We start from the raw sequence: 12,500 nt of genomic DNA on the forward strand, positions 1-12,500 counted from the left end.
CCTAGGGAGGTGTTTAGGGCACGTCCAACCGGTAGGAGGCCACGGGGAAGACCCAGGACACGTTGGGAAGACTATGTCTCCCGGCTGGCCTGGGAACGCCTCCGGATCCCCCAGGAAGAGCTAGACGAAGTGGCTGGGGAGAGGGAAGTCTGGGTTTGCCTGCTTAGGCTGTTGTCCCCGCGACCTGACCTTGGATAAGCGGAAGAAGATGGATGGATGGATGAAGCAAAACAATTCAGTGTTTTTTTTTTTTTGGTATCATTTCATCAATTGAATGCTTTCTATACAGGGATGCGAGGGAGGAGAAACAAAAACCGGAGCAATGAACGTCATGTTGACCTCAAGAATTCTACTGAAATATTTGGTCATCATATGTTTGGTCGTGTAAGTAAGATATCTGTTTACAAAACCCAAAACCAGGAACTGAATATGTTGACCTGTCTCCCATTTTCAATGGGAGACAGGTCCCATTGAAAGTAGTACCCCGGTCTGGACTACCGGGGTACTACCGCACTCTTTTACAACGAAGCCACGCTGTTGTAACACATACTAGGTGTGACGAAATTATTCTCAGCATTTGACCCATCACCCTTGATCACTCCTACGGAGGTGAGGGGAGCAGTGAGCAACAGCAGTGGCCACGCCCGGGAATCATTTTTGGTGATTTAACCCCCATTTCCAACCCTTGATGCTGAGCGTCAAGCAGGGAGGTAATGGGTCCAATTTTTATAGTCTTTAGTATGACTAAGCCGGGGTTTGAACTCACGAGGAGTGGAGGAATTCAAGTACCACAGAGTTTTGTTAACGAGTGAGGGAAGAGCGGATCGTGAAATTGACAGTGCGGCATCTTCAGTAATGCGGACGCCGTATCGATCCGTTGTGGTGAAGAAGGAGCTGAGCCGGAAGGCAAAGCTCTCAATTTATCGGTCGAGCTACGTTCCCATCCTCAGCTATGGTCATGAGCTTTGGGTTTTGACCGAAAGGACAGGATCACGGGTACGCGCGGCCGAAATGAGCTTCCTCCGCCGGGTGGTGGGGCTCTCCCTTAGAGATAGGGTGAGAAACTCTGCCATCCGGGAGGAGCTCAAGGTAAAGACGCTGCTCCTCCACATCGAGATGAGCTGGTTAAGGAAGCCACTCGTACGCCTCCCTAGGGAGGTGTTTGGGGCACGTTCAACTGGTAGGAGGCCACGGGTTGTAAAGACTATGTCTTCCGGCTGGCCTGGTAACGCCTTGGGATCCCCCGGGAAGAGCTGGACGAAGTGGCTGGGGAAAGGGAAGTCTGGGGTTCCCTGCTTAGGCTGCTGCCCCTGCAAACCCGACCTCGGATAAGCCGAAGAAGATGGATGGTTGGATGGTAAAACATTTGGATAGGACGAATGGGTCCAATATTGGGGTGAACACGTCCCCCCGTTCCTTTTTGTTCCTACTCCTTTGGTGAAGTCATTACCAATACCCGGCCCAAGTATACGGGGCACGTACGGTTATGGTTCCATGACTGGACCTTTTAAATCTCCTTGCATCTTTGAATATCATTGTTTGTATATTTTATTTTTAGGTTTTCACTCAATCTGGGCTACTTCTGTCTCATCCTCAATGTGGGTGAGTTTGGCTTGAACATCTTCCTGGTTCAATTCATCTTTGGAGTCTCAGAGATCCCCGCTCACCTTCTCTGCATCTGGATTTTGGAGTTATTGGGAAGGAAAATTTCTCTGATTGTAACCCTTCTGTCCGGTGGAGTTTTTTGCCTCTTAACATTGGCTTTCTCACAAGGTGACAACACCCCTTCCCCTTTATTTTTTTTTAGTAAAGATCTCTTTTGTGTTCACACAATTCTGTAACCGATTGTACACACATTTTCATTCCAGACAATGCAATCGTCATCATGGCTCTTGTAACTACAGGCAAGTTCTTCTTGAATGGGGCTGGTTCAGTTTGCATGGTCTACTCTCAGGAGCTGTTTCCTACTTCTGTCAGGTAAGCAATCCACCAATCGACTTACAATAGTCATCTTGGTTATTTAGGACAAGAATCCGAGTTTACCCTTCCTGCGGGAATCTGGCCCCCTTGTCACTGTTGTTGGTCAATGCTACGTTTGTTGTGTTGGTTCGTGGTCCTATTCTGGCTATAAACATCCTTGCCTAACAGAGGACATAAACAGACAACTCCTACAAGGCATCAGAGTCCCAGGGATCCCCCCAAGATTTTCTGCAGAGTAAAAGCAGAGGGCGACATGTCAGAACCCTTTTCTACCACCTTCGGAGTCAAACAGGGTCACCGTACCAATCTCCAACACTGCTGTCAACTATGTAATCCAAAACTCACTACACCGCTGACCCAGTCCTGAAGTCAACTTTCACTTATGCTTCACATACCTGTTCTACGCGGATGATATTCTCTTTTCCACATGCCTGGAGACCATCACCAAAGCATTATCAATATCAGCGAGCCAGGGCAAAAACAAGCCTTCAATCACTGTCTGACTTCTTATTGCCCTTGCGCAACAGGTGACCACCATCCACAACGAGGGGATTGAGGGGAGTTTGTCTATCTTGGATCCAAATCTACCAGAAGTTGCACGTCGCCTGCAGTGAGCGTGCCGTGCCTTTGGTTATCTCCAAAGAGTTTTTGGCAGAGTGCAAAGATAAGAACAACCTCAATTTCTGCATGGTGCCCGAGCTCTTCTACGTTTCTGAAACCTGGACTCTTTCCACTACGATTGCTCGCCGCCTTCACGCATTCCACAGGAAATATTCAGTCTAAGCCTAGGTCCTGGAGAGGGGGTCTAGACTGAAGCCTTGGAAAAAATAAACTCATAGCCATATCACCCAAAAACGTGTGTAGGAGAGAAACATCAAAGAACACAAAGGAAATTAAATACATTGAAAGAGCAAAACTGATGCAACCAGCCACTTCTTCACAGCCACAAAGGTAAAACAACAACAACAACAAACAAGATACACACTGTGGTGGCCTCTGCGTTGTTACACGCCATAGTCTGCTGGGGTGGGGGGAGCATGGCCAGAGACGGGAGCAGACCCAACAAAGCAACCAAGAGAGCCGACTCCACCCTTGGCAACCCACCAATTATCGGCCAGTGTCCAGTCCGCAAGGATGAGTGAGGATACGTCCAAGGAGACCGAGGTGTCCAATACCTGCTCATTCAGCCAAGACACTGTACAGCTTGTCCGTCCCGGTGCTCTGCAGCCCCGTCTCTTCGTCCGCATCTCCTCCAGTCTCTCGAAACAGAAGTGGCATAGACCCAGCAGCTGGTCCCACGGGAGGCAGATCCAGAAGTTCACAAAAAAAGCACCGCAGAAGTCACAAAAGTGCCACCCCTTGTCGCACAGTCCCAAAGGGTTCCGAACTAAAAGGAAAAAAACCTCCACATGAAAACAAGAGGGAAACATAAGGAACACAAAAGGATGATACAACAGCACAGAGCTCCTGCCAACAGCGCCATGTTGGAAAAAATAGTCCAGTCTTATAGGCCAGTTGCCCTTCTTGGTGCAACCATTCCATTATCTGGGCTTTGTGGCTGGGCATGTGTACTGGGCATGTTGTTAAAGTGCATCCGGCAGTGGAGGCTCCTCTATTGGGTCTTGGGGCACTAGGAGTTTAACCCCTTTACTACTGTTACCCCGGGTGGCCCATGGCAAAGGCCTAGTACCTGACTGCCCTCTAGCCAGGGATACGGTGAAAACCTCAACGGCGGAGCGGGCGGAAGACGGTAGATGTAAGAACCACCACAACGGCTGCGATGGCAGAAGACCCCACCCCCACAACCCAAGACCTCAACGGTGAAACAGGCGGAAGATGATTGCTAACCCTATGGAGCGTCACAACGGCTGCGATGGCGGATGAATGCTACAGCAGAAAAGGGTCCCCAGTCGTCTTGGACTCCATGCCACTGGACCCTAACTCGGATCTGTGGTGACTGTCTGTGCACCAGTCTCCCCACGTTAAACAGAGTCACGCACAGAAAGCGATACCCCCCTACCAGGAGGATCGTCATACTCTCTTCAAGTGACTGCAGATGATCTGGGCTTTGGTGTTGGGGAACCTGCCGGGGATCAAACCACATGCACAAAAAGCAGCAACATGTACCACTACACCACCAGTAGTCTATATCCATTGTATGTCCAGACCATCCTAACCAGACTGTCCCACTTTGCAGAACTCCTTCTTTGGGTGGGATGGTTGCAATGGCTTTCTAATTGTTGAGGGTGCATTTGTATAGAAAGCAAACATTGCAGGTTGACAGAATAAAGGTCAATCAATCATTCAATCAATCAATGTTTATTTATATAGCCCCAAATCACAAATGTCTCAAAGGACCGCACAAATCATTACGACTACGACATCCTCGGAAGAGCCCACAAAAGGGCAAGGAAAACTCACACCCAGTGGGCAGGGAGAATTCACATCCAGTGGGACGCCAGTGACAATGCTGACTATGAGAAACCTTGGAGAGGACCTAAGATGTGGGCAACTGTGAAAGTTCAATCCATAGTGGCTCCAACACAGCCGCGAGAGTTCAGTTCAAAGCGGATCCAAGACAGCAGCGAGAGTCCCGTCCACAGGAAACCATCCCAAGCGGAGGCGGATCAGCAGCGTAGAGATTTCCCCAACCGATACACAGGCGAGCGGTCCATCCTGGGTCCCGACGAGCGGTTCATCCTGGGTCTTGACTCTGGACAGCCAGTACTTCATCCATGGTCATCGGACCTGACCCCCTCCACAAGGGAGGGGGGGACATAGGAGAAAAAAGACAAGAAGCGGCAGATCAACTGGTCTAAAAAGGAGGTCTATTTAAAGGCTATAGTATACAGATGAGTTTTAAGGTGAGACTTAAATGCTTCTACTGAGTAGCATCTCGAACTGTTACCGGGAGGGCATTCCAGAGTACTGGAGCCCGAACGGAAAAAACGCTCTATAGCCCGCAGACTTTTTTTGGGGCTCTAGGAATCACTAATAAGCCGGAGTCTTTTGAACGCAGATTTCTTGCCGTGACATATGGTACAATACAATCGGCAAGATAGGATGGAGCTAGACCGTGTAGTATTTTATACGTAAGTAGTAAAACCTTAAAGTCACATCTTAAGTGCACAGGAAGCCAGTGCAGGTGAGCCAGTACAGGCGTAATGTGATCAAACTTTCTTGTTCTTGTCAAAAGTCTAGCAGCCGCATTTTGTACCAACTGTAATCTTTTAATGCTAGACATGGGGAGACCCGAAAATAATATGTTACAATAATCGAGACGAGACGTAACAAACGCATGGATAATGATCTCGTTCCATCCTTACTCTTCTCAGGCAAACAGCTGTTGGCTTGGGCTCCATTTCTATGAGAGGAGCCGGCCTGCTCGCCCCACTGGTCAACATGTTGGCCGTTTACACCTGGTCCCTCCCCATCGTCGTCTTCAGCAGTCTTGCAGTGCTCAGTGGAACTCTGGTGTTTCTCCTTCCCGAAACCAAAAGCAAAGAACTGCCCGATTCCACCAGCGATGTTGAGGGAAAACGGTAAGTCAACAAATAGATCATGTAGCAACATGCGTGTACAATAGACTTTGTAGATCATTGTTAGTCTGTGGACTGAGCCGGATGTAAAACTGTCAAAAGTATTAGTCTTGCTTAAAAAACTTTTGCTCAGTCATGGATTTGGGATACAACCTTCACAAATTAAAGTCTCAAGAATATTTTGATCTGAATAAATTCCTACCAGTTGACTTTTGTCTGTTTTACAGAAATACGATGGCCACAAAAAAAGAAAGTGACCCGAGGAAGACTGAACACCACAGCAGAAAATCCACCAAACTTTAGTTTACGTATTGTTGGTCTACAAACATCACTGAATAAACAAAGGACGGTCATTGAAAATGTTCAGGCAGTGTTGGTGCATCCGAGCCCGGTTCTCTCAACCAAATATGTTCATTTTTACAAAGGAGCGGGTCTTTTCTGGGTAATAAGTAATGAGGTTTGTTGTAACGTCTAGTTCTTAAAACATTGTTATTTTTGTCTTGCCCTTTCAAACAAGGTTCTGCAGGTTCTTTCAGCTGTCCTTTTCTGACGGGGCCGATAGGGAGCTGAGGTTTCATGTCTGCTGTCATTGTTGTAGAGCAGCGATTTGAATAAAGTAGATGTACATTTATGATCCATCCATCCATCTTCTTCCGCTTATCCAAGGTCCGGTCGCGGGGGCAGTAGCCTAAGCAAGGAAGGCCCGACTTCCCCTCCCCAGCCACTTCGTCCAGCTCTTCCCGGGGGATCCTGAGGCGTTCCCAGGCCAGCCGAACAAGATAGTCCCCCGAACGTGTCCTGGGTCTTTCCCGTGGCCTCTTGCCGGTCGGACGTGGCCGAAACACCTCCCTAGGGAGGCGTTCGGGTGACATCCTGACCAGATGCCCGAACCACCTCATCTGGCTCCTCTCGATGTGGAGGGGCAGCGGCGTTACTTTGAGCTCCTCCCGGATGGCAGAGCTTCTCACGTTATCTCTAAGGGAGAGCCCCGCCACTCGGCGGACGAAACTCATTTAGGCCGCTTGTACCCGTGATCTTGTCCTTTTGGTCATGACCCAAAGCTCATGACTATAGGTGAAGACGGGAACATGGATTGACCGGTAAATTGAGAGCTTTGCCTTCCGGCTAAGCTCCTTCTTCACCACAACGGATCGGTACAACGTCCGCATTACTGAAGACGCCGCACCGATCCGCCTGTCGATCTCACGATCCACTCTTCCCTCACTCGTGAACAAGACTCTGAGGTACTTGAACTACTCCACTTGGGGCAAGATCTCCTCCCCAACCCGGAGATGGCACTCCACCCATTTCCAGGCGAGAACCATGGATTCGGACCTGGAGGTGCCGATTCTCATCCCAGGCGCTTCACACTCGGCTGCGAGCCGATCCAGTGAGAGCTGAAGATCTTGGTCAGATGAAGCCATCAGGACCACATCATCTGCAAATAGCAGGGACCTAACCCTGCATCCACCAAACCAGATACCCTCAACGCCCTGATTGCGCCTAGAAATTCTGTCCATAAAAGTTATGAACAGAATCTGTGACAAAGGGCAGCCTTGGCGGAGTCCAACCCTTACTGGAAACGGGTCTGACTTACTGCCGGCAATGCAGACCAAGCTCTGACACGGATCATACAGGGAGTGGACCGCCACAATAAGACAGTCCGATACCCCATACTCTCTGAGCACTCCCCCCTGGACTTCCCGGGGTACACGGTCGAATGCCTTCTCCAAGTCCACAAAGCACATGTAGACTGGTTGGGCAAACTCCCATGCACCCTGTAGGACCCTGCCGAGAGTATAGAGCTGGTCCACAGTTCCACGACCAGGACGAAAACCACACTGTTCCTCCTGAATTCGAGGTTTGACTATCCGGCTTAGCCTCCTCTCCAGTACACCTGAATAAACCTTACCGGGAAGGCTGAGGAGTGTGATCCCACGATAAGTTAGAGCACACCCTCTGGTTCCCCTTCTTAAAGAGAGGAACCACCACCCCGGTCTGCCAATCCAGAGGTACCGCCCCCGATGTCCACGCGATGCTGCAGAGTCTTGTCAACCAAGACAGCCCCACAGCTTCCAGAGCCTTAAGGAACTCCGGGCGGATCCCGGGGCCTTGCCAACGAGGAGCTTTTTAACTACCTCGGCAAGCTACCAACGCAGAGGAGATATTGTCCTCCCCTCACCTTCCCCTTGATCTATTAATATACTGTCATGTCTCTCCTTCTGCTTCTGAACTTTGCACTCGTGAACTTTGGACTGAATTAACTATTGTGAACTGTTTGTTCTTCAATTTAATATCATTGTTTATAGATATCAATACAAAATACCTATAAATCATAATATATAAATTATATATATATATATATATATATATATATATATATATATATATATATATATATATATGATTGTGTGTATATGTATATACATGTATATATGTATATATATATGTATGTATGTATGTATGTATATGTATGTGTGTATTTATATATATGTATGTATGTGTATATATATACATATATATATATATATATGTATATATATATGTATGTTTATATATATATATATGTATGTATATTAGATTAGATAGTACTTTATTTATTCCGTCAGAAGAGTTCCTTCAGGAAAATTTCAAATTTCAGCACAATCCCATTCAAGATATATGTATATGGGGCGGCATAGCTCGGTTGGTAGAGTGGCCGTGCCAGTAACTTGAGGGTTGCTGGTTCGATTCCCGCTTCTGACATCCTAGTCACTGCCGTTGTGTCCTTGGGCAAGACACTTTACCCACCTGCTCCCAGTTTAAAAAATCTAACTTAGATATTGGGTTTCACTATGTAAAGCGCTTTGAGTCACTAGAGAAAAGCGCTATATAAATATAATTCACAATTCACACTTATGTATATATATATATATATATATATATATATATATATGTATATATATATATACACATATGTGTGTGTGTATATATATATACATGTATATATTTATATGTATATATATGTGTGTGTGTGTGTATATATATATATATATATATATATATATATATATATATATATATATATATATATATATATATATATATGTATATGTATATGTATATATATGTACACATATATGTGTATGTATATTTATATATATATATGTATATATATATGTATGTATATATATAATTTGTTACATATTTGTATATGAGAAATGTATTTATTGTTTTTTCCATTTTTTATTTAATATCCATTTATTTACTCTTTTACTGTCGTGTCACAAACTGAGCACAAATAAATGTCTTGTTACCGGCCGGTACCTCAAAAATCCTCAAAAAATAGTAACAATATTAACAATCTTTTTTTTTCTTCTACTTTTTCTGTCTATGTTTTTGCAAAGTGTGGATTTTTATTTTATTATTTTTTTTATCAAAATGGGGACATTCTATTTCATATGCCTGAAACAGGGAACAGACAACGGTTGAAAAGAACAGGAATCAAACCCAAAACCTTGTTGCTTTGAGGCACAATTGCTTACCACTGCCCCACCATGCCGTCTATATGATATAAATAGTGTATAATTTAAATCATAATTATGACAAATAAAAAGAAAATAGTGATAAGTGTATTATTTGTCCAGAATCCTAACGGTCCTGCTGGACCGACCCAATTAGGAACAGGTACCAAAGAATACCAGTACTCGGTTTACTGAGGATAGTCCTGGTTGAATACAGCAACCATGATGAGGACTGAAACACAAATGCTGTCTAATCCTTTTTGAACAACACAGTTTGGGTTTAAATATTAACACCTGTTCTTTATAAGTCCTCATGTGGCCCCGTATCAACTCCGTCAGATGTAAAAAAAAAAAACAGAACATGGCTGACTTTGGAGCCGTCCTCAGGCACGTCGGAGAGTTCAGAACCTTCCAGAAGCTCTTCATTTGTGCTGTATCTTTCCCGACAGTTATACTACCTTTCGAATTCGCCTGCTTACTCTTCATCCAGCCGGACCCGGAGCGGCATTGCGACACGGACTGGATCCTGAAGGTTGACGCTAACCTGACCCGGCAGGAGCAGCTGAACCTGACCGTTCCCCTGGAGCGGGACGGTTCTTTCAGCAGGTGTCGCATGTTCGCTCCGGTGGACTGGGACATCGGGACCATCAGGGGACGCGGACTCTACGAGACCACGGTGTGCCAGAACGGTTGGGTGTACTACAGTGAACTTTATACAGCCACCATAGTCACTGATGTAAGTACAGACTCTACTAACACTTTTACTTAAATTTGCATTTTTTTAAATTCCCTTTCTGTTGTGCTTTGTAGTTTGATCTGGTATGTGATCGGGCTCATTTACCACAATTGGCACAAACCGTTTTGATGACAGGAAACCTGGTTGGTTGTCTCTTGTTTGGACCTTTTGCCGAATCGTAAGTGATGGATGTTTTTGTACGGCTTTGTCCGTGTGTAGGAGAGATTATACGTCGCTCTAGGGTATAAATCGCAACGGCCGAAAATGCATAGTAAAGAAGGAAAAAAACATATATAAGTCGCACTGGGGTATAAGTCGCATTTTTGGGGGAAATTCATTTGATAAAACCCAACACCAAGAATAGACATTTGAAAGGCAATTTAAAATAGATAAAGAATAGTGAACAACAGGATGAATAAGTGTACGTTATATGAGAAGGTGCCTGGTATGTCAACGTAACATATTATGGTAAGTCATTCAAATAACTATAACATACAGAACATGCCATACGTTTAACCAAACAATCTGTCACTCCTAATTGATAAATCCCATGAAAGCTTGTTTCTTGATTGTGTATTAATGCGACCCTCCCACTCCTTTTAAGGGGACAAGCAATATGTGCATTCGTATAGTTAGGAGGAGATGCCTCATTTAAAGTTTGAGCCAGGTTTTGCTGAGACCAATGACGTTAAGATTGTTGTCTCTAATGACCTCATTAACTAATAATAATTTGGGAGATAATGATCTTATGTTTAAAAAGCCCATATTATAGGTAGCGGGCTGTTTTGAGGCATTTTGATCAAATTACCGTATTTTTCTGAGTATAAATTGCTCCGGAGTATACGTCGCACCGGCCGAAAATGCATAATAAAGAAGGAAAAAAACATATATAAGTCGCATTGGGGTATAAGTACCATTTTTGGGGGAAATTTATACGATAAAACCCAACACCAAGAATAGACATTTGAAAGGCAATTTAAAATAGATAAAGAATAGTGAACAACAGGATGAATAAGTGTACGTTATATGAGGCATAAATAACCAACTTAGAAGGTGCCTGGTATGTCAACGTAACATATTATGGTAAGAGTCATTCAAATAACTATAACATACAGAACATGCTATACCTTTACCAAAAAAATCAGTCACTCCTAATCGATAAATCCCATGAAATCTTCTTCCTCGATTGTGTATTAATGCGACCCTCCCACCCCTTTTAAGGGGACGAGCAATATGTGCATTCGTATAGTTAGGAGGAGATGCCTCATTTAACGTTTGAGCCAGGTTTTGCTGAGACCAATGACGTTAAGATTGTTGTCTCTAATGACCTCATTAAATAATAATAATTTGGGAGATAATGATCTTATGTTTAAAAAGCCCATATTATAGGTAGCGGGCTGTTTTGAGGCATTTTTGATCAAATTACCGTATAAGTTGCCCCGGAGTATACGTCGCACCGGCCGAAAATGCATAATAAAGAAGGAAAAAAATATATATAAGTCGCACTGGAGTATAAGTCGCATTTTTGGGGGAAATTTATTCGATAAAACCCAACACCAAGAATAGACATTTGAAAGGCAATTTAAAATAGATAAAGAATAGTGAACAACAGGATGAATAAGTGTACTTTATATGAGGCATAAATAACCAACTGAGAAGGTGCCTGGTATGTCAACGTAACATATTATGGTAAGAGTCATTCAAATAACTATAACATACAGAACATGCCATACGTTTAACCAAACAATCAGTCACTCCTAATCGATAAATCCCATGAAATCTTCTTCCTTGATTGTGTATTATTGCGACCCTCCCACCCCTTTTAAGGGGACGAGCAATATGTGCATTCGTATAGTCAGGAGGAGATGCCTCATTTAATGTTTGAGCCAGGTTTTGCTGAGACCAATGACGTTAAGATTGTTGTCTCTAATGACCTCATTAACTAATAATAATTTGGGAGACAATGATCTTATGTTTAAAAAGCCCATATTATAGGTAGCGGGCTGTTTTAAGGCATTTTTGATCAAATTACCGTATTTTTCAGAGTATAAATTGCTCCGGAGTATACGTCGCACCGGCCGAAAATGCATAATAAAGAAGGAAAAAAACATATATAAGTCGCACTGGGGTATAAGTCGCATTTTTGGGGGAAATTTATACAATAAAACCCAACACCAAGAATAGACATTTGAAAGGCAATTTAAAATAGATAAAGAATAGTGAACAACAGGATGAATAAGTGTACGTTATATGAGGCATAAATAACCAACTGAGAAGGTGCCTGGTATGTCAACGTAACATATTATGGTAAGAGTCATTCAAATAAGTATAACATACAGAACATGCCATACGTTTAACCAAACAATCGGTCACTCCTAATCGATAAATCCCATTAAAGCTTGTTTCTCGATTGTGTATTAATGCGACCCTCCCACCCCTTTTAAGGGGACGAGCAATATGTGCATTCGTATAGTTAGGAGGAGATGCCTCATTTAACGTTTGAGCCAGGTTTTGCTGAGACCAATGACGTTAAGATTGTTTTCTCTAATGACCTCATTAACTAATAATAATTTGGGAGACAATGATCTTATGTTTAAAAAGCCCATATTATAGGTAGCGGGCTGTTTTGAGGCATTTTTGATCAAATTACCGTATAAGTTGCCCCGGAGTATACGTCGCACCGGACGAAAATGCATAATAAAGAAGGAAAAATATATATATAAGTCGCACTGGAGTGTAAGT

General features: G+C 44.0%; 2 protein-coding genes across 2 annotated transcripts in view; both read left to right on the forward strand.

Moving 5' to 3' along the window:
* The window catches only part of LOC133545079 (solute carrier family 22 member 13-like), a 33,214-nt gene extending 27,205 nt beyond the window's left edge, over window positions 1-6,009 (forward strand). Inside the window, exons 7-11 of the mRNA XM_061890398.1 lie at window positions 290-384; window positions 1,559-1,773; window positions 1,869-1,977; window positions 5,316-5,522; window positions 5,747-6,009. Coding sequence (XP_061746382.1) covers window positions 290-384; window positions 1,559-1,773; window positions 1,869-1,977; window positions 5,316-5,522; window positions 5,747-5,822 — 702 coding nt within the window. The 3' untranslated portion in view covers window positions 5,823-6,009. The remainder of the gene's footprint in view (window positions 1-289; window positions 385-1,558; window positions 1,774-1,868; window positions 1,978-5,315; window positions 5,523-5,746) is intronic.
* Window positions 6,010-9,383: 3,374 nt separating this feature from the next.
* The window catches only part of LOC133545072 (solute carrier family 22 member 13-like), a 39,991-nt gene continuing 36,874 nt past the window's right edge, over window positions 9,384-12,500 (forward strand). The window contains exons 1-2 of the mRNA XM_061890384.1: window positions 9,384-9,758; window positions 9,833-9,936. Coding sequence (XP_061746368.1) covers window positions 9,384-9,758; window positions 9,833-9,936 — 479 coding nt within the window. The remainder of the gene's footprint in view (window positions 9,759-9,832; window positions 9,937-12,500) is intronic.

The sequence above is a fragment of the Nerophis ophidion genome, linkage group LG28 (genome assembly GCF_033978795.1).
Source record: "Nerophis ophidion isolate RoL-2023_Sa linkage group LG28, RoL_Noph_v1.0, whole genome shotgun sequence".
In the NCBI taxonomy this organism is placed as follows: domain Eukaryota; kingdom Metazoa; phylum Chordata; class Actinopteri; order Syngnathiformes; family Syngnathidae; genus Nerophis; species Nerophis ophidion.